The 22911-nt window shown below is 35.7% G+C and overlaps 1 protein-coding gene across 1 annotated transcript in view; it reads left to right on the forward strand.

The window, feature by feature from the left end:
- LOC150093152 (E3 ubiquitin-protein ligase ZNF598) overlaps positions 1-19401 on the forward strand; it is a 96917-nt gene extending 77516 nt beyond the window's left edge. The window contains exons 5-6 of the mRNA XM_090413808.1: positions 7271-7367; positions 17301-19401. Coding sequence (XP_090269934.1) covers positions 7271-7367; positions 17301-19071 — 1868 coding nt within the window. The 3' untranslated portion in view covers positions 19072-19401. The remainder of the gene's footprint in view (positions 1-7270; positions 7368-17300) is intronic.
- The last annotated feature ends 3510 nt before the right edge of the window (positions 19402-22911 follow it).

A 22911-nucleotide genomic window follows, 5' to 3' on the forward strand; every position in this document is an offset into this window, starting at 1 on the left:
CAAGCATGACATTGAAGAACTTTGTTGCAATATCGTTCACCAGTCATAGTCCCCCTTTTCCAGCACTTGTAGCTCGGTGCATCCATTAAGCATAATGCCTCCTCACACCATGACCTGAGCACTGCCGTATCTATCCCTTTCATGATGGTAAGCAGTGCCATTTTCATGCTAGATCAAGCATCGTCTAGAATTGTAGGAAAGACTAAAACGACTCTCATCTGTAAAAAGTACATTAGTCCATTGGTGTCTTGTCCAATTTTTATGGATACAACACCACTGAAAGCGTGTCCTACGATGAGCTGTGGATAAAGGGATGCAGACTACAAGCCTTCGGGCGTATAGGCCTGCTTGTCACAGACCTCTTGCCACTGGTCAAGATATTCGCATACTTGTGTTTGAATGGAGCCGACTTGCAAGCTGACCTGCCGTGGGGGTATCGATTACGTTTTGCTGTTAACCAAAAATCTGTCTTTGTGCTCCACGGTAGAGCAAGGGTGACCTGTTAGCTAACATCTAGAACACATTCCATTGAATTGATATACTGTCCAGAGCCTGGAGGCAGTGCTATGTGAGATCCCAAATGCAAGCAATATGAATAATTCTGTAGCCTTCTTCAAACTTTCCAATAATTCTTCCCCATGTGAAATCATCATGATGTCTTTGAGACATTACAAGACATCCAAGTTTGCAACTTTATTCCTTCACAAAAAGAGCTTCCTTCAAACATAGTGCAGCCTTTTATCCTGTTGAATGCTATTACACGAACCCTTTGTGCGCAATTCAAAAATTTGAATGTTTATAGTATGCCCACATTTCATAGAACTCAGTCTGGCAGATTATCAAGAATTGTCAATTCATGCTGAAGGGGAGAAAGAAATAAAGGATGTACGAATTGGTCACCAACACATGAAATCGCATGCTTTATATGTAAAATTTTCAAACTGTTATGCAAGCAAAATAGTTACCACTTTAAAAACTACACTGTTCACAAAAGAAAAGTTAATTTTCCAACGTGTAATAATAAACAACTTGTCACACAAGATGGATTGATTACCCTATTATCGGAATGGATTCTCCTTCTTCTGACATGCACAGAAGTGTCAAAGGGTCTCGCATCTGTTGGCATACAGTACCCGCTTTCTACTCATTCATCAGTTACACAAATTTCCACAAGCTGATTAGTCTGAATTTTACAGATTCGTCTGAATCTGTAATCTTCAGAAATAGTGTTCGTAGCTTTTAGATAGCTTTTAGACACCAATATATTTTGGGATTACACAATATTTATTTCCTTATAAACAGTATTTTATAAATAAATAAAACTGATAAAATATCATAACCTAGTAATATGTTGTTATTCTGCTGGATATCTATAATTTATTATCCAGTAGAATTTTAAAAATCTCCATAAAATTGCTTCTCATTCACATCAAAGGCATGTAAATATCATAAAATCACACTGATTTGAATCTACCATGTTCAGGTAACCTCATATGCTGAATTAGGCATTAACAAATATGATTAGAAATACTGCTTTCAGTGATTTAGAATAGATAGTTTGATTACATCAGTGGTTCTTAACTTTTTTTGCCTGGCACCCCTGCTCATTTTTGCACTAGGTTAATGACTCAATAATATAATTATAATATATTTGAACTGATAATTAATTAAAAATTAGTGACTTTGATACAAATTAATTTTTACTCAAAAAATATGTAAATTTACAGTATTTAATAAGCCCAATCATTAATGGCTACCCTGAGCCTGATCCCGCTAATTTTTCGATATCAGGTTTCAATGTTCGACAAATGAAGTTTAAAGTTTTTTTTTTATATTAAGTTTATTATATCAAGTTTATTATTATATTAGTAGTATTATAATGCTTACTGTCCCCCTCAGCACCACCGAACCACTTACTGCCCCCTCCCCCACGGGAGCGCTACTGCCCAGGCTAAGAACCACTGGATTACATCATGGTCTTGTCAGAATCACAACTAGTAATTAGCTAGAAATAGTGAGGTAAAATGAGCTCTCATAGTCATTTTGTAGAAGGCTCTACAGATTATTAGCTAACGAAATTACCAGTACAATACCTCTCACTATATATCAAATGTTTTTGGAGCAAAGGAATAGTTTCTTGTGGAAAGTGGAAAGTTTTTTTCTAGTGGAAAGTTTGGTATAATGATAAATTCTTATAGAATAGCATTGATGCTTCTGAACTTTGGCTAGAACTTATTAATAGAGTTCACTATAACAGTGTTTACTATGTTTTAATGAAAGAAAACTTTTATGACTAAAAAGTTCATGCTAGACAGTAAACATAAAAATGCATAGCGCATTAGTTGTCTGCAGTTAGTAATGGAAGTGATTGTTGGCAAAATTAAAATCTGTAATGTTAATAGATTTAACGGGAGATTATCATGTACCACCTCTTGGTCAGGCCTTGGTTTTCATTCAGTGGACATTGTGCAAATAGATCACTACAACAGATCCCTTCAGAAGTCTGAAATAAAAGTGCTCTTCTAAATAAGGCATGATTGAAAGGTTTCAATCATCTGCATGGTTGAGATTAGAATTATGGATGGCTAAACCAGATTCATCTTTTCTTTTGTGTTTAATATCTGCAACATGTTCCTTCTTTCCTGCCATAGTTTGGATTTGTCTATTTTCATAGAATAGACAAATCCATAGTTTTAACTGGTAATTAATTTACGGAATTGACAACACATATAAAGTAAATAAATTAAAGATAACTTTAATGAATCACTTCTATATTTCGGCAATGTCACATTGCCATCTTCGGGAACATAAAGATATGGTATGTGCACTAAGGAACTAACAAAGCAAATGAGGAAGAAAATAAGAACTAATTTTGTTCCTAAAGTCCTAATGGTGCCCTCTTGTGGGCTAATTTGGTAGTCTTGGCCGTTGGGCTGAAGTTCTCAAAATAAAAGTCTCCCAAATTTGGGGCAGTTTCATGCACCCAAATTTGTTGAGGTTAGGAAAGTTTTTTAGAGCTGCTGAAGATTCTTGGAATAGTCTTTCGTATTTAAACTTGCTGCGATGGATTATTTTTGTCTCCTTCCAATGAATTTTATGGTGGGTATCTAAGGCATGGTCTGCCAGTCCAGAGCGGCTGTACTGGTGAAACCGGATGTAGTCTTGGTGTTCTGAAATCCTGATATTTGTTGTTCTGCCTGTTTGGCCAAAGTAGGACAATTTGCAGCTGCAAGGGACCTGGTATACACCAGGTAGGTCTAGGGGAAGTGGTTGGTCTTTGGTAGAGCGGATAAGGGATGCCAACTTTTTATATGGTCTGTAACAGGAAGTAAGGTCATATTTTTTGAGGATATTAGTTATTTTTTCAGAGGTGCCCTGGATGTAGGGGATAGTGATAGACTTGGTGTAGTCTTTATTGTGGAGGGGGGGAGGGAGGTTGTGGTTTACAGGTTTTAGTATTTTTTGGATTTTTTTGGGGTTGTAGCCATTGGCTAAGAAAGTGTTGAGGATGTGGTTTAGTTCCATAGTCAGGGCCTTGTCATCTGAGCAGATTAATTTTGCCCTGTTATATAGTGTTTTTATCACCCCATATTGTTGTGAGGGGGGGGGGGGGATTGCTGGTGAATGTATCTGCCAGTGTGGGTGGGTTTTCTGTAAACAGAGAAAACCAAAGATCCATCAAGCTGGCGGGTGATTAAAGTGTCTAGGAAGGGGAGGGTGTTGTTTTCCTCTTTTTCTAAGGTGAACTGGACTCTGGGATGTTGGTTGTTTAAGTGTGTTAGGAAGGAGTGGAGTGTATCTGAGCAATGTGGCCAAATAGCAAACACATCATCCACATAACGAAGCCAAATAGTGGGTATAGTGGTACTACTTACCTCCCCATTGAATATAATCCGACCAACTCTCAGATTAGAACTATCCACAGACTCCTTAAGAAAGTCACTTCTTGGCCTGTGGAAGTCACCAACAAACTTTAAGTTTGTTGGTGACTTCCTTATAACTCTAGACCCCCCCGATTATATGGACTCCCAAAAATACATAAACAAAATGTGCCATTGCGTCCCATAGTGGATGGCATTGATTCCCCCACATATAAATTAGCCAAACATTTAGCCAAAACGCTCACACACTACACTGGCAACACACCATCACACATAAAAAACTCGGCCCACTTTAAAGCCAGTATAGAAAACCTCACACTCCAACACACTGACATAATGGTCAGTTTTGACGTCTCCTCCCTATTCACTAATGTCCCACTCAAAGAAACCTTTGAGCTCATCCAAGCCAAGTTTCCTCCCGATATCTCAGCCCTATTTCAGTTCACAATGAACTCAGGCTATTTCGTTTGGCAAGGAAAATTCTACAAACAGATAGAGGGGACAGCCATGGGTTCACCACTTTCCCCACCCTTGGCCAATTTCTTTATGGAGACATTTGAAGAGAAAGCCTTAAACTCCGCCCCACAAAAACCCACTATTTGGCTTCGTTATGTGGATGATGTGTTTGCTATTTGGCCACATGGCTCAGATACACTCCACTCCTTCCTAACACACTTAAACAACCAACATCCCAGAGTCCAGTTCACCTTAGAAAAAGAGGAAAACAACACCCTCCCCTTCCTAGACACTTTAATCACCCGCCAGCTTGATGGATCTTTGGTTTTCTCTGTTTACAGAAAACCCACCCACACTGGCAGATACATTCACCAGCAATCCCCCCCCCCTCACAACAATATGGGGTGATAAAAACACTATATAACAGGGCAAAATTAATCTGCTCAGATGACAAGGCCCTGACTATGGAACTGAACCACATCCTCAACACTTTCTTAGCCAATGGCTACAACCCCAAAAAAATCCAAAAAATACTAAAACCTGTAAACCACAACCTCCCTCCCCCCCTCCACAATAAAGACTACACCAAGTCTATCACTATCCCCTACATCCAGGGCACCTCTGAAAAAATAACTAATATCCTCAAAAAATATGACCTTACTTCCTGTTACAGACCATATAAAAAGTTGGCATCCCTTATCCGCTCTACCAAAGACCAACCACTTCCCCTAGACCTACCTGGTGTATACCAGGTCCCTTGCAGCTGCAAATTGTCCTACTTTGGCCAAACAGGCAGAACAACAAATATCAGGATTTCAGAACACCAAGACTACATCCGGTTTCACCAGTACAGCCGCTCTGGACTGGCAGACCATGCCTTAGATACCCACCATAAAATTCATTGGAAGAAGACAAAAATAATCCATCGCAGCAAGTTTAAATACGAAAGACTATTCCAAGAATCTTCAGCAGCTCTAAAAAACTTTCCTAACCTCAACAAATTTGGGTGCATGAAACTGCCCCAAATTTGGGAGACTTTTATTTTGAGAACTTCAGCCCAACGGCCAAGACTACCAAATTAGCCCACAAGAGGGCACCATTAGGACTTTAGGAACAAAATTAGTTCTTATTTTCTTCCTCATTTGCTTTGTTAGTTCCTTAGTGCACATACCATATCTTTATGTTCCCGAAGATGGCAATGTGACATTGCCGAAATATAGAAGTGATTCATTAAAGTTATCTTTAATTTATTTACTTTATATGCGTTGTCAATTCCGTAAATTAATTACCAGTTATGTCTAACCAACGTATAAGTCTTACTACTAGAATAAAATCCATAGTTTGTCTATTCTATGAGACTAAACACACAAGCATGGAATTCTGTATACCTACTCTGGATATTTGTAGAAAAGGTGAGCTATCTTTAGGAGACCTCAGGAGGTTACAAACAATTTAAATTGGCTTAAAAGTTATTCTGATGTTGTGATCTTTGAAAAGAGATGCTATTTTAATTGATAAATTTCCATATATAGTAATGTGATGGCGTCTCTGTATTGTATATTCTGGTTATTGGGAACAGAAGGGTTCGAACATAAAATCCTGTTCGAACAAAAGCTGTTTTCTTGGAATAGCTTTTGAGAACAAAGAAATTATGGATGATATGGAGTTCTGTCCTGAGTTGGTCATCATTTTATATAATAGAAACTGCTCTGTTCTTTAGTGTGTGGATTATGCCTAATTTTTGAGAAGGATAGATGGTGAAGTGATGAAGAATGAACATATCGTCTTGTATGTGAAGGTTTACAATACACATCAAGGGTACGCCACTTTCAAGCTTTTTAAATAAGAACATCAATCAAGGAAATGGAGTTTTCCCGTCTTTGTGAATTCAATAGTAGGTTTGTAATAATTAAGGGAATGTAGAAATTGTTGCAGGCTTGGGAGGCCATTTTGGTTTTATCCTTGTTTCTGTTAGAAAAGTCAGTTCATAATTCTCCAGGAAAAGGTAAGCTAAGAGAGCTGATAAGGAGAAGGGGATAGGAAGCTGCCATAGGCATTCCTCTCTCTCTCTCTCCTTCTTCATCTGACCTTTGATGGTTGCCAAAATGACTGACTAAAGATAGAACACCAGACTATGTCTGATTTCTTTGTTCTCAATGGCTATTTCAAGGATGCAGTTGACAGGATTTTATTTTTGAACCCTTCTGTTCCCAATAACTAGAACTCCATCACATCAGAGTAACTTTTAAGCCAATTTAAATTGTTTGTAACACGGTCTCCTAAACATAGCACACCTTTTTACAAATACCCAGGAGTATATAGAATTTCATGCTCGTGTAATTTGGTCTACATAGAACAGACAAGCTGTGGATTTGAGGTGGGAAAGAAGGAATGTGTTGCAGACCTTGATCACAAAAGAAAAGACATTTGGTTTGGCTATTCATAATTCTAATCTCAACCATGCAGTTGATTTTACCTTTCCATCCTGCCTTACTGAGAAGAAAACTTTTATTCCAGACTTCTGAAGAAAAACCAAGGAGTGATACATGGAAATCTCTCATTAAATCTTGCAACATTAGAGATTTTAATTTTGCCAACAATCACCTTCTATTACTAACTGCAGGCTAATGCATGCATGCATTTTTACATTTACTGTCTGGCGTGAATTCACCAGTCTGTATTGTAATGGTTTTTCAGCATTTAATCAAATTTGTGATATTTGTTTCTAACCCTGAAGAAGCCACCAGTTATCTTTTGAGTGGTGAAACTAGTCGGTGTATTTTATTTATTTAGGTAACGACTAATAAATTTCTTTTATTAAATGGGCATTTACTATAATGAAAGTTGACTGTTTTTTGTTAGCTCATTGGCTGTTATATACTACATAACATTTTGTTTCCACATTAATGCAAATTAATTCTTGTTTTCTGTAGGAATTATTCCTAATTCAAATCAACATGAGTATATCAATTCAAGACGAGGAAGGAGGGATAATCGAAGGGGAAAATATCACCAAGGACCAAGAGATAGGTATTAGTCATTTTTTATTTTAAAGCTTGGCTGAGATTTGCCCATCTAAATTAATTCTTAGTAGTTAGCTGTTGAGAATTATGACATCAAATCATTACTGATCTACTTACTCATATTGCTATTTACTTGATATTGCATAGTCAAGTATCTCAGTGATAGTACTTAGTAGCACTAATTGAGTTGGTTACTTCTCATTTAGTTAAAATTGTGCCATGAAACTTGGGGAGCAGCAAATACATCATTTCTTGGACAGATCTACCCATAATTTATTAATTTTTTTTAGAACAGGTATATAAGCTGTCATATTTGTTTACAATTTGGGATGGAAAAGAGGTGATACTAAAAAAAAAAATGTGACACGAGAGCATTTTTATTTTAAAATTTAAGCATGGTTTTTTTTTTTTAAAAAAAAATATAAATTGCCACAAGTGCTCATTTTTTTGCATTACAATAACTTTCTTATGTTGCATTGATCAAAATGAAACTATTACATTTAAAATGTTAATCCCAAGATCAGTTTAGATTTTCATTGAATTTGCCATTTCTTATATCATCATCATCAAATTCCTGACATGTACCCTCAAGGGATGTACAGGATATGATAGTACTACATGAAACATTTACATCATTACTAACGTCCTATCTACAATTTTCCTCCAAATCAGTCTGTTACTTGTCAAAACTCCAATATTATCATTATCAGATCTTATATTTCTATCGTCTAAGGCACATTGTACCGTATCAATCCACCTATATCTTGGTCTTCCTCTGGGTCGTTTTCCTGCAAACCTGGCAGAGAACACTTGTTTTGCTAATCTTTCGTTGCCCATTCTGTTTAAGTGACCATACCACCTGAGATTAACTCTGCTAACACATTCCTGGATGCCGACAATTTCAAGTTCTTTCTTAATATCCTCGTTTTTAATATGATATTGCCATTCATGCCATCTGTTCTTGGCTCTAATCTTTCTCAGAATTCTCATATCTGCGGTATCTAGTCTTTGGTCAAGTGTTTTACTTCTGACCCAGCTCTCAGATCCATAAGTTAAAACTGATTTGAACACTATCTTGTATGTAGCTAATTTAGTGTTCCGACTAATTTCTCTCTTATTCCATATTTAATTTACCATCTTCACTAAAAATCGTGCCTAAGTAGCTGAAATGTTTTACTTATTCCACAGGTTCCCCATTCACAACACAGTTGATATTTTCAACAATTCTACCTATTTTCATTGTCTTTGTCTTTTTAATGCTGACCTAGAAAAAGCCATCATATCTATTACAACAGTAATTCAATTTAGTCAGGGAATCTTGCAAACTTGTAGCGGATTTATTTAGAAGTATAACATCATCCACATAAAGCAAAGAGCTGACATTAACATCTCCAATTCTGATATCATGTTTAATACCACTTTCCTTAATAATGTGATCCATATAGATAATGAATGACAGAGGGGATAATGTACATCCTTGTCTCACACCATATTTAACATTAAACCATCTTCCTGTACATCCTTCAATTCTAACTGCTGACTTACAACTCAAATACGGGCTAAGTATTGCTTGATATAATGCTCCATTGACACCACATAAATGTAGAGTATTGAATAGCTTCTCTCTTGGCACCTTGTCATATGCCTTTTCCAATTCGACAAAACTTAAATACACATCTTTGTTATATTCCCATGCTTTCTCGACTATTTGTCGTAAAGTGAAGATTGGATCCTGACAGCCTCTATTTGGCCTAGCTTGTTCTTCACCAGGCTTTTCTTTCACAATTCTTCTCAACTGTTTCTCAAGTATACTTGCATAAATCTTACCAGGAACACTCATTAGGGAAATACCTCTGTAATTCTCACATTCAGTTTTATTTCCCTTTTTATATATGGGCACTATTAGAGCTCTACTCCATCATCGGGAATTCGTCCCTCTGTCCAGGCCTTCTGAACTATGCAGTGCAGCCATTGTAAGACTTTTATACCACCATACTTGAGCATTTCTGGTTGAATATCATCTACTCGTGCTGCCTTTCCACATATCAAACCTTTGATGGCTTTTTCTACTTCAAGTATGAATATGTATTCCTGACTATATGCCCGTTGAGTGTTTTTTACCACTGTGCTATCACTGCTTGTTTCATTTAGCAATTTTTTGAAGTAATTACTCCATACTTCAAGAATATCTTTTTCTCCTGTTTTCATGTCACCTTTATCATCTCTAACTCCTTTTACAGCATTCTTTCCTCCATTGCTTCTTCATAAGCTTCTTCAACAACCTCCAGAATATCTTACCACCTTCTTGATATTTATTTTCTATGTTCTTGCCAAAATCCTCACATGACTTTTGTTTAGCTAGTTTTACAGTGTTTAGCTTTCTTACATTTGTCTCTGTATTCTCTAAGAGCAAAAGCTGACTTATTTGCCAGGAACTTTTGATATGATTTCTTCTTTTCCTTCACTGACTCTTTAACTTCCTGTGTCCACCATGGAGTCCTGATTTTTCTATTCTTGCAGACAACTGCACCACATGCCTCTCTTGCTGAATCAATCAGGGTTTTCTTCAAGGCTTGCCACTGAATCTCCAAGGTTTGGTTCCTGTTCTCAAACTCTTTCATTTTTTTCTTCAATAATCTTTGTATATGTTAGTCTACAGTTCACATCTGAGAGCTGCTCAACTTTTATTCGCTTTAAAACATTCTTACATGTTCTTCTTTTCAATATGAAATTCAATTTTATCCTGCTCAAGACTAAATAGTGATTGCTTCCAATTTCAAATCCTCTGTACACTCTGGTGTCCTGCACCAGGGAGAAAACATCACTATCAACAATGACATAGTCAATGAGACTTTTCTTATTCCTTGCCTCTTCTCTCCATGTGAATTGTGCACATTTTTATGTTGGAACATGGTGTTAGTAATAACCAGTCCATGTACTGAGCAGAAATCCAGCAAGGATTTGCTACTATTATTAGCTTTGCACTTTTCTCCAAAATTTCCCGAAATATTTTTGTATGTCTGACAATCATTTTCTACTCTGCTATTCAGATCCCCAACAAGGACCAACTTTTCCTTTTTCATTGTGTCAGTTGCTTTTTCTAAAGCATCAAAATATTCCTCCACTTCTACCTTAGTAGAACCTTCTGTATTACCATAGGCACAAATAAGTCTCATTGCCCAATTCCCCATTCTCATATTTGCCCACATCACTCTACTCAAGACTGCCTGCCATTCAAGAAGATTAGCCTCGTATTTTGTGTTGAATACTATGGCTACTCCTTCTTTTCCTTGATTGTCATTGCCTGAATATAACATTTTGTATTTATTGCTCAGAAAGATCTCACCAGGTTTTGTCTTTTTTGTTTCAGTCACCTCTATTATGTCGATGTGGTACTTTTCCAATTCCTCAGCTAGCTCCATTTCTTTGCTATTCAGGCTTCTTATGTTGATAGTACTGATCTTGAACTCTGGTGATGTTGAGTTGTGTTCTCAGATTTGTTCAGTAACTGACTTTTTGCTGTTTGCCCTGGTTCCATGGCGAAAACAACAGGGGCCTTGTTTAACCGGGCGACGCCCCAGCCAGCATGAAATTTTGTCATGTTGTGCCATCATTTTTTATTTTTGGTTTAACCAATAAGAACACCATTTGGTCAGCTAAATCCCAAATTGTTAGCACATCCTTGTTCGTTCAATATCCAGGTAGATACCGAACAGGGTGCACCACGAGAAGGTTAGGATTGAACATTAGGTCAGAAGCCCTGGTTGGTTCTCTGTATTCCGTTAAAGGCTATGTGGAGGTCTCCTCTCATTTGTACAACTTTGACCCTCAAGCACCCCTTCTTATATTATATATGTTTTAAATTTTGTTATCCTTGTTGGATTTCAACTTATCATCCATCATTCAGTAAATCTCTTTGAATACAATACATCTTTCACAGACTTATTCAGTAACATTCCGTTGTTGCTAATGAGCATGTCATTACTCAAAGCAGTTAACATTTGAAAATGTTTCGTGTACCAAAATGATAAGAAAAATTCAAGCTGTATTTGATCCTCTGTGTTTAAAAAAAAAAAAAAAAAAAAAAAAAAAAAAAAAAAAAAAAGAATCATGTGATCATGGTATGGTAATTATTTGTTCTAAGTCCTGTAGCATGTCTTGAATTATCTCTGTAGTGCAGCTATGAGAAATTTGACAATAACTGAAAAGATTTGACTTACATTTGGTTGGTCTAGGTTTGAATCCCATGTAGCATGTGAGGAATCTTTATAACTTTTCAGCTGAAAGTTGAGTTGGCCATTCACGGTTAACACTGCAGTGTTTGTAACAGATATACTGCTTGGAAAGAAGTCAATCGGCACCATAGTGCGAGGAACAAACAACCATGGTGCCCACCTTAATAAGATCCAGGACCTCCTTTTGCTGCAATAACTGCATCAACCAATGGGAATTTTGGGCCATTCTTCCTGTACCAGTCAAGTGTGGTGACGTTGTGTGTCCACAAACCAAGCAATTACAGCAGTATCCTTATGAAAAGGTGCATTGTCTTGCTGAATGATACAGTGATTAGTTCCATAGAAATGTCACAAACTAGGAGGCATTGCATTGTCCAGGGTGTTCAGATACCTCTCGGAGTTCAGTGTTCATGGAACTACAAACAGAGTTCTGAGGCCAAAACTAGGAAAAACAAGACCATACCATCACACTGCCCACGTCCAGATTTCATAGTTGGGGGTTATGCACTCTGGTAAGAGATGTTCACTGGGCATCTGCCATACCCATCCAACTGCTCAGTAGAGGGTATAGTGTGATTTGTCACTCCATAATACAGCTTTCCAAGCTTCCATGTCCCACTGTACATGCTCTATGCACCACAGAAGCTAATGCTACATGTTGGTTTGGATAATGTGGGACTTGCATATTGCGTTCTTCTCATGGAAACCCATGTTTTGAGCCTCAGTTCTGAATGTTTTTGTGCAGATTTGTATTCCAGTCGATGCCCAGAATTCTGCATTCAACTGTCACCCAATGATAGCAGTTTTTACATATTATCCTTCATAACACTCTATGGTCTCTTTTGGTGAGTGTGGTGAGTTATGTACTATTGGTAGCACTTGCAGCTGACTCACTGTAATTCCATCTCAGTGTGGTATCACTGATTGTTGACCTGAGATGGCCCAATTTGCTGAACAGATAGGCCTGCAACATGGTGTTCTGTCACAACCTCTTTCAAACTGTCAGTTTCCTTCTCGCAGCCATTTTACCCAGATACATTTGCACTGACTTGGGAGCATCATATTCCTCCAATTTATACTGGCTACAAAAACATGACTCATTACATAGCACAATGCACTTTGCTCGTGGTGGTGTTTATTAACTTTTTTCCAAGCAGTGTACTTTGCTATAGTGATTTTTCTTTATCATGCATGCACCTCTGGGGATGTGTTCAGAACTTTTCATTATTTTCTTAAAATGAGTGAGTTTGTCATAAGTGTTTGCTTTAAATAAGAACCAACTGTATGCTAACCTCATGGCCTTGGCCCCCTCTGTTTCCAAAGAGTATATATAGCATTCTTTGTTAGTGAATTTGAGTTCCTTATCACATGAGAAAGGAAGACTGTTAATCATTTATTAAGAACATAAAAATATAAGTGGATGAAAGTTTAGGTTTATTTAAATTCAAGAACTCTTTCTGGAAGAGGTTCTCCAAAATTAACAATTGCTATTGAGCAGATGGCTTAATATTAACAAGATTTAGTATTAACAATTGCATTTCCTGTTCAGGATATGGACTAATCTTTATTAATACTATGTCCCAGAATAAAGATATACTTAAATTCTTATGGAGTGAAGACACAAGAAATACACGAATATTTCTGTTATTAGTTTTGCCCGTTTTTTGAAAACGTTTCTATATATCTGGAAATGAGCAGGGTCTGCTAGCTGTGGGGGGGGGGGGGGGGGGAAGGAGGCAATACTTGATAGATTAAGGTAAGAGGAGTTCCTTCCTTGTCAGTAGTGGTAAAGCAACTCTTACTAATAATCTATTTATTATTGAAACAGGTTTTTTTTTTTTTTTTTTTTTTTTTTTTTTTAATATAGAGATGTGTGTATAGATAGTGTTCAATTTTGATTAATTGAAACTCTTAAGAATTTCATTTATCATCATTTAACAAGCAAAACCCTGAAAAGAATATACTTGCATCCAAGTATGTGTTATATGTATATGGACAGATATAGAATACGTTATCACAAAGAACGGAAATTGTGAATAATTAAATGAAAGGATTCTTACTAGATTGTCTAATGTCAGTGATACTTTGTAAATATATAATAATTTTAAAAATAGATACAACAATTAATTGTTGTAAGACTTGCATGTAAGTTAACGTGAACAAAAGGTTAAAGTATAAGGGCACGTCAATGGAATGAAGGGTTGCCCCAGGCAGTATCAATTGCGCACGGTACGTGAAGAGATAAGCGAAATTAAACGGTACAAAGCGAGACCCACGTGGGAAGAATTCTACGCGATGGGTGAACAACGAAGGTTACAGAGAGTGCTAGTAGGGAGATGGTATAAAAGGGTTGGGACCCCCTACACACGCAACTCTCTGAGGCTGCTGCTTTGGGTTTTTGCAGTGGCGAGCATCTCTCTTCCAGAACATCCAGACGGGGAGCTCTGCTCAGACTCCCGTAGGTGATAGTTGGAAATGCCATGTACCAGTTGAAAAGGTTACGTACCCCAAACCTTAGTATGGAAGAAAATATATCTATACTGAAGACAGGCAACAAAGTCCTTTGAACAATGCGGCAAGATATTATTCCATACAGCTCTCACGTTGCTTTGAGTCACCTCTTGCCAAGATTCATAAATATTTTGAATGGCATCTTTTATGTTAAATTTCTTCCAAAATTCACTCAAAGTCCAAGAATCTTCTTCTGCTGCGCCTTTAATAGCTTGAGCAAAAGTTCGCCTTGAAAGTGGAGATAACGCCTTGATCCATCGGCTGCAGAATTGATGTTGTGTTTGGAGGGAAAAAATGAATCTTGACATTTTCATCTAAGTCATTCAATAGAGTTGGATGGCCTGGCGCATTGTCTAACAAAAGCAAAATTTTGAAAGGAATATCATTCTTTTTACGATAGCTTTTAACTTCAGGGCAAAAACGAGTTTTAAACCAGTCTTCGAAAATTGAACGAGTCACCCATGCTTTTTTATTCGAATGCTAATGAACACGTAAATTGTTCTTTGTAAAGCCCTTAAGAGCTCTTTGGTTTTCCGCTCTGTACACTAACAGTGGCTTTAATTTTAAATCACCTGATGCATTACTTCCTAGTATAAAGTGTCAATCGGTCTTTTGACACTTTATACCCAGCTTGTGTTTTTTCCTTCTCTGCTAGAAATGTGCGCAATGGCATTCTTTTCCAAAACAAGCCAGTCTTGTCAGTGTTAAAAATTTGATCATCTGTGTAGCCTTACTTCTCAATAACCTCCTTCAATTCATTTGGAAATAATTCTGCATTGGCACTTGCGCTTTTACGTTGGATTCTTATGTTATGGAGTCCCATATGCTTTTTGAAATTGTAGAACCACTCGCAACTTGCTATAAAAGTTTCACTGGTTGTACCTCCTTCATATTCGCTTTCATTTTCTTTTATTTTGTTATATAGACTTGTTAGATTTTGCCTGGATTATCATTTGACTCAAAGGAATCTTTTTCTGATTACAATCTTCAATCCAGATTAGAAGGTGTTCCATATTTTCCATTGTAAAAGATCGATTTCTTGTGATCACTTTTGACATATAAGAAGCGATGCTCATTCCATGTTGTTTAATCTTTTCTTTGCTCTGAATAATTGTTCGTACAGATGACTCATTCATTGAATTCTCATGTGCTATTTTAGCAAACGAAGCACCATTCTCGTGACATTTTATAATTTCAAGTTTCTTCTCTAATGTCAGCCACTTGTGTTTTTTTGTTACTCCAACAGTGTCTTCTTTATTTTGTCTCTTTTCACTCATACTTAAATAATAAAAAAATATTAAATACTAATATTAACATAAATAATAAAATGCTGTGGGGAAAAAATGTGTCTACGTGAGAGCCAATCGAATAACTACTGCATAAGCGTGGCTTTCGACTGTCACTTGCGGCGCCCAGGAGTCAATCGGTCAGTGTTGACAATGTTAGTGTAATAATAAAGCCCACGTTGTTCAAAACCACGCTATACAAGGTATTCCTGTATTTCTCTATATGTCATTTTCGTTTTTACTTTTAGTATTTTTGGCGTGTATTGAGAGGGACGGCAAACTCGGGAATTGCCCCGGGCGGCAGGAGCTCTAGCTACACCACTGGTGGTTGGTTATTCATTCATTGTTACTTTTTTTATTCATATTCTTTTATATTCTTACATGCACTTTTTATATTCACTTCACACAAATGTACTCTTATATGCATTTTTATGCAAATGTTATAATTTAATTTTTACTTTTATTTTAGTAAATGTTTCTTTATAAATTTTCTTTTTACATATGCTTTGACATCCCTGTTATGAGTCACATACTCTATTACCAATTTGCTGTGTTAATGACTATGTTTATGGTTTCCCATGAATTCCAAATAATATTACATGCCTTGCCAGAGAACTGAAAAAAAAAGAAGAAAAAAAAAGAAAGTACACTGTAACATTTCATTCCATTCTCACTTCCTGTAACTATCCACTATTTTTGTGTGTTCACTCTGATATGAAGTACTCAGCATGAAACTTAATTTATGTAGTGTGAGGCCTGTGTAGTCCTGCAGCAGTGGCCATCCATAGTAGTAGGCTTCCTGATGGAAGATGGTTCTAAGTTTGATTCTAGTTGCTGACTAGAGAAAATATTTCTAAGTGTATTGTCAACCACTTCCCAATTGATCTCTAACACGGGCAAGTAAGGTTTTCTCCTTCCTGGAAATTTGGCTTTTTAATGCCATAACTCAAGAAAATCGACTGTAAAACTCAAACTACTTCCAACAAAAATATATTGTCAGCGTTAGGAATGACATAATGTGAGTTTATCTCATGAAGTGGTCAGAGAATTTTTCTCCAATAAAGATGGGTAGACCAGTCCATTGGACTGCATGCCATTGCCAGGTGATCTCAACTGGGCACAACCAATGCCAAAATGTGGCGATTGTTTACATTTACTCTCTTCCATGGAATCTCTTTCCCAGAAGCCATTTGTAAAATTAATAATAGTCTTGGGCCAAGTGATTGGCTAAGGATGGAGAATAGTGCCATCCCTCCAGTTTCCAAAAAATATTTAGGGATAAATGGCCCTGCCTACATCTGTGGATAATAATAGGTGTTAGTAGGGCCTTTTTTTACTTTATTTATGTAAAGTGGATTAGATAAGATGGAATGGACCAAGCCACCATTAATCGTTAGGAGGCATCAAATGTGTGTTCTGTGATTATTTTGTGATCTTTCATCATGAGCTTATTCATATTGTCATAATTTCATTATTTTAGATTTTCACTGGCCTTCCTCTCATGGAGTTGTCTTTCTCATCTGTTCAATCACATTTATGTTCATAAAACCGTCTCTGAATTCTGTGTTTAAACAGGACTGATTACACTATTTAAACAGTCTTTGATTTCAGGCAATGATACATGTTCATTTGTCAGAAATTTGATGCAAGTATGTTTTCCGTTTTCTTTATTTTTCAGTATCTCAGCATGGTGTCGCTGAGATAAACTGAAATTGTACTTTCTTTTTACAAAGATAGATTAATTGTGGAATTTGATTAAAAAAAAAAAAAAAATACTACTAAAACTGTATTCAGTCACTGTACAAAAATCCTTCTTCCTGCGTACAGGAAAATTCTGTGTTTGACCAAACTTTTCACGGTCTTTTATATAAGTAGAAATGAATAACAATTTTCTTTTTTGTCTTGCAGGGAAAACAGAAATTTTAATTCAGGTACTCCTCACTTCGAATCATCCCAAGCTCATGTCCAAGAACTTTCTCCAATAGTTGAAAATCCTCATATTCCTCCTATTGATACACATTCAGTAGAAGAATTTCCTCACTTAAATTCTTCGGCCTTGCCATCTGGTGCAAATAACACTTCTGCCAATAATACTATGGCTGATCGAGTAGCCAGAGGGAATTTTCTCACTGTTAGATCAAGGCAGCATAAGCATGCTGATAATATTATTAATGAAGAGGATTTCCCTAGATTAGGGTCAGCTTCATTTAAAATACCAACTCAGAGTGGTTCATCTAGTTCACGATTAACAGTTACATCTTGTCCTCGGTCTCCTAATACTACTACTGCAACAACAAAGAAAACGCTACATTTTCATTTTAATGCTCAGGAAGATAACAGTGCTACTTCAAAATACCTTCCAAATGTTTCTATTGAAGTTTCCAGGACTTCAAATCTTCCTTCTTGTGTTAGAGGTATAAATTCGGTGAATAATCTAAATGGAACATCCGGTTTACAAAATATAAAATTGCACCATCCTGTCACATCTGTCATTAAGAGAGCAACTGTTCCTGCCACTACAGATGCTTATGATAATATTGAATATAGTCAGAAAGTTTTATCAAGAAAGTCTATTAATAAAACCGACTTTGATGAAGAATTTCCTGCTTTGGAGCAATATAAAAATTGTAGTAACAAATCATCACTTGTTATACCAGTGTCTAAGTTAGGTAATCAAGAAACAGACAGCTTTGGGAATAATGTAAGTCCCCCATACATTACAGTGAAATGCAAATCAAAGAAAAAGAAACAGAAGTCTAATCTGGAAACTGAAAACAAAGAAACTATACACAATAGTGAACCAAATAAAAAGAAAAAGAAAGAACCTGTTTTGACAGTTAATAAACTGCATTATAGTGATGAAGAATCTTCATTGGAAAATCAAGAAAATGAAGATCCTCAAAGAAATATGGAAGAGTTGGTTACAGATCAGAATGAAAAAGATGGGCAAGACGTAAGGGATTTGAGTAAACAAACTAAAAATCTTGTAATGGATGATTTTCCACCTCTTCCATCTAATGTTGAGAATATCCAAAAAGCTCCTCCAGGATTCAGCAAATGTGGAAGGATAAACAGTGGTAATTCTCCTCCTCCAGGATTTGTAACATGTGGAAAAAATTCATCTGTCAACATATCATTAAGTTCTGTAGCTAGGCATTTGGTATCTCCATCATTTACTACCACAATAGATATAGCATCAGAACACACAAAAAACTGTCCTTACACTCAGCCTTCTGATTTCCAGCAGCGAAATAGAGAACTTATAGAGAAAATTCAAGAATTACTTAATGGTGATCAGGAACATTTTTCAGAGTTTAAAGCACTATCAGGACAATTTAGACAAAATGTTATCCTTGCAGATGAGTATTATGAAAAATGTATGCAAATACTTGGAAAAGAAAAATTTCTTCAGACCTTTCCAGAACTTCTGGTGCTACTTCCAGACATCAGTAAACAACATGAACTGTTCAATGTATATAATAAATTTTCTGTCAGAGAAGCTAAGAATGGTGGAGCTATTCCAAAAGAAAATCTTTGGAGTAGACCTAATCTCACTTCAAATTTTTTAGTTTGCAACCTTTGTAATCAAGTATTAGCCAAAAAAGATCATAAAAGTCATATGATGATGCATAGTTCAAATATAAATGTGTCTGAAGTGAGGGAAAATGTTTGCAGTTAACATAACTGGTGTATGATAAGAAATCTAATACCGAAGTGTCAGAATTGATACTACAAATAGTGTTAAATGCTGTAATAAAAGTTATTTATAACAACTGAAAAATAATCATTCTTAATCTGTATTTTGATACGACATGTATATGCTTAATTATGGACTTGAATAGTAAGCATTCCGTGCATGTTACAATAATATAATTGTATGGTATTAGAATAAGTTGGCCTTTATTTCCCTCAGTGTCAATAACTGCAAATCCACTTTGCAAGTTGGACTAGGAAGAAAGCTTAGTAAATTCATTACCCTAATGACATAGTAAAATGATATTCACTGCTTTGTTTTTGTTTAAATCATATACTTTTTCTTTTCAAGTATATCATTTAAAAATAATTCCACCTACAAGAAGTTAAACTATAGCATAATATGCAGGTGGGCTAAGGTTAGATTAGTGATTGCCAACCTTTTACAAGCTTCCTTCTCACCCCCCCCCCCTCAACTTTTCAGTATTATTTTCTAATAGTCCTTGATGGAAATCAAAATAAATTTTTGCTATATAAAACTAGTCATGACATCACTTGAACAATGGTGGAATGGCCTCATAAAACATCTTTTTGACAAACTAAAAAAAAATTGCTGTGCAATATATATTTGTAATCATTTGTATAAATCAAAAAAAAAACTTAAAAATAAAAGAGCTGCATACAAGAAAAGTAAACAGTTGCACTAAAATCCGCAATAAATACAGGGTGTCCCAAAATTCATGCAAGAAGTAATTTTGATAGAAAACACAGGTTTTTAATTAAAAATTGTAATTTCTTATTGATTCATAAAGTATACAGTAGAGGGTTATGCATGGAATAGCATATCGGGGAAATGGCCTCCACGGCTTTGCTGGCACATACGCACTCTTTTGTCAAAATTTTCCATGACCGTTTTGCATAAATGTGGCTGAATTTCGTTGATACAGCGCTCAATTTCCTCCTTCAAGGCATGGGTGGTGGTGGTGGTGGGCTTGTTGGCATAAACCTTAGACTTCAAAAAAACTCCAAAGAAAAAAGTCCAATGGTGTTAAGTCACATGATCTGGGCGGCCAATTCTGATCACCAAAACGAGAAATTACACGACCAGGAAATGACTCATGCAGTAATTGAATTGTTTCTCGGGCTGTATGGCATGTGGCACCATCTTGTTGAAACCTCATGTCGTCCACATCCATATCTTGCAATTTAGGCACAAAAAACTGGATTATCATGTCGCGATAGCGAGCACGTTAACTGTTATTTCCTTACTAGCCACATTTTTGAAGAAGAATGGACCGATGATGCCTCCAGCCCAAAATACACACCAAACAGTAACACATTGTGGATGCATTTGTTTCTCAACAATCGCTTGTGGATTTTCTGAACCCCAAATGCGACAATTTTGTCGATTAACGAAGCCATCGAGATGAAAATGAGCCTCATCGCTGAAGATGATCTTGCTGCCAAACCTTCATTATTTTTAAAATATTGCTCAACAATGAAAATGCGTTGCTCTTTCGTGTAGCGCTCCATTTTTAATAACCCTGAACTGTCAGCTGTCTGCTGTCTTTTTTTTTCTCGTTGGCATCACTTTACCGCACAAATGGCGCCAAATTTAAATCTTGTGTAAATTTTGGGACACCCTGTACAATGTTTTTTCTTTTGTTATTAACAAATTAATAACAATTTTTATACTGTATTTTTAAAACTGTAATAGTACTTTTGAAACACTGCAAATTTGAATTTAACCCTTTCTGACCTGAATTTTTTTTTTCCCAAGCGAAAAAAATTTTTCTTTCTATTTATTTTGTCTTTAGGTCTAAAAAAAGCAAGAGTATCAAGTATTTTGATGAAAAATATATTTCAGGATAGGAATTCTGACTGATTTTATATGGAATCATTATATTCTGGTAGCAAATATTCAACTTCTGAGCTTATACTCTATAATCCAATATATGCATATTATTCTACTAAGTCATAAAAAATCGATATTGGTAAGATTTATACGTATAATACATACCTGTTATTATATTAAAGAAATGGAACTACGATGTACGATACCAATTGGAATCATTTGCCACGTAATATGGGCTACAAAAGCCAAGACAGTTAGTGATTCCAATTGGAATCACTAGGGCAGAAAGGGTTAATGACATTGAAGAAAAAAAAATGAAATAGATGCTTTCCTTTTAAAAATACCATTGGTTTCATTGTTAATTTCAGAATTAGTTTGCTAAACACACATCACATAAAATAAAATGTAAAGGTTTGGCCAATATTAAGACTTGCCATTTTGAAAAAATACCCAACATATGACTGAAGCATTCCCATTGTCAATGTGACAAACCATATGCCTTACTAATTTCTGAAACAGTCTTTTTCCTAGAAGACAGAAACATTCCCATTAGAAATCATGGAATTACGTATCTGTAAGTACCACTCTTGAGGTCAAATATATTATTCTTTTAAGTTATTCAGGCTTCAAGACTACAAAGCAGACTTTCTGATGCTTGCTTAGGTAGTTGAGTAGATAGTAATGCCACCTTGTAACTAACATGCTGTGGGTTCAATTTCTAACACCTGTATAATCCAGGCTTTCAGTGTTTAGCACAAAAACTAATAAAAATTTCAGCTTCTTTGCTCTGTGTAATTAGTCATGGGAATTTTTATTATTATAGTATTTGTGGTAAGTGGGCAACTGTGATAAATTTAAAAGTAATATCTGGTTTATTGGGATGCCATATACTTGTAGTATTTATGAACAGTAAGAGATATAGAATTAATAAAACCATATTAGTCAGCATGACTCTATTTTTAATGGTTTGTATTTATTTTCCAACATAATCACTGTTATAAACATTCTGTATTTTATTATGCATTTCACAACCCTGCTTTGTCTTTGTTTTCTTTTTACTTAGAACTTTGCAAATCATAAATGGTCAATTACCTTAACTAAAGACTACTGCCATTTATTTATTTCAACTAGATCTTATTTCTCACTCTCTATAGTCTAACAAATTTATTTGTTTTATGACTGTGCCAGTTAGACTATGTATTGAGTGCGAGATAAGATTTTTAACCAAAAACAAAGCAGATATTATTAGCCTTTCCCGCTTATGTTAATCTTTATCTTTAATTAGTCGTGGCTTGATTATTGATCATCTGAACTTTATCTTATGCAGTTTCAGGATAGTGCATTGACAGAATCAGTCTAATGTGTTGTTCACAAACCATTTAATTAAATCAAAAGGAATATTTACAGTATGATTCACATTAACACACACACATACACATACATATATATATATATATATATATATATACAGTATATATATATATACAGTATATATATATATATATATATACAGTATATATATATATATATATATATATATATATACAGTATATTACAATTCTTTATTATTTTCAATTCTTCCTAATTCAAACTTAATTCTAATTTACTTCTTTAAAGCTAAATCACAATCTAAAATATCCTACCAGTCATATATACACAAACTGATAATAAAGCATACCTTGAGTAACGTTAATTCAATATCAGTTTACATTATCTTATTGTGCCCATTAATGTACACTCTTATTCGGGAATTCTCACATATATAACTACTTACAATTCTTGTTCAGCACTTCTCTTACATAAATTTTTGTTCCCACAAAGATGTTACCTTTTATCCTTCTTTCCTTCTGCTGGCTCATTCTTGATTTCCCACCAAATTTCTTCCTTGTCTGAGTCGTTGATTATTCCATGCCCTATAGGATCCTTAACATTCCGGCAATGTCAATCTTTCCTTTCGATTCTCAACATCAG

The sequence above is a fragment of the Typopeltis vanoorti genome, chromosome 24 (genome assembly GCF_054136105.1).
Source record: "Typopeltis vanoorti isolate ZY-2024b chromosome 24, IOZ_Tvanoo_1.0, whole genome shotgun sequence".
Classification (NCBI taxonomy): Eukaryota; Metazoa; Arthropoda; class Arachnida; order Uropygi; family Thelyphonidae; genus Typopeltis; species Typopeltis vanoorti.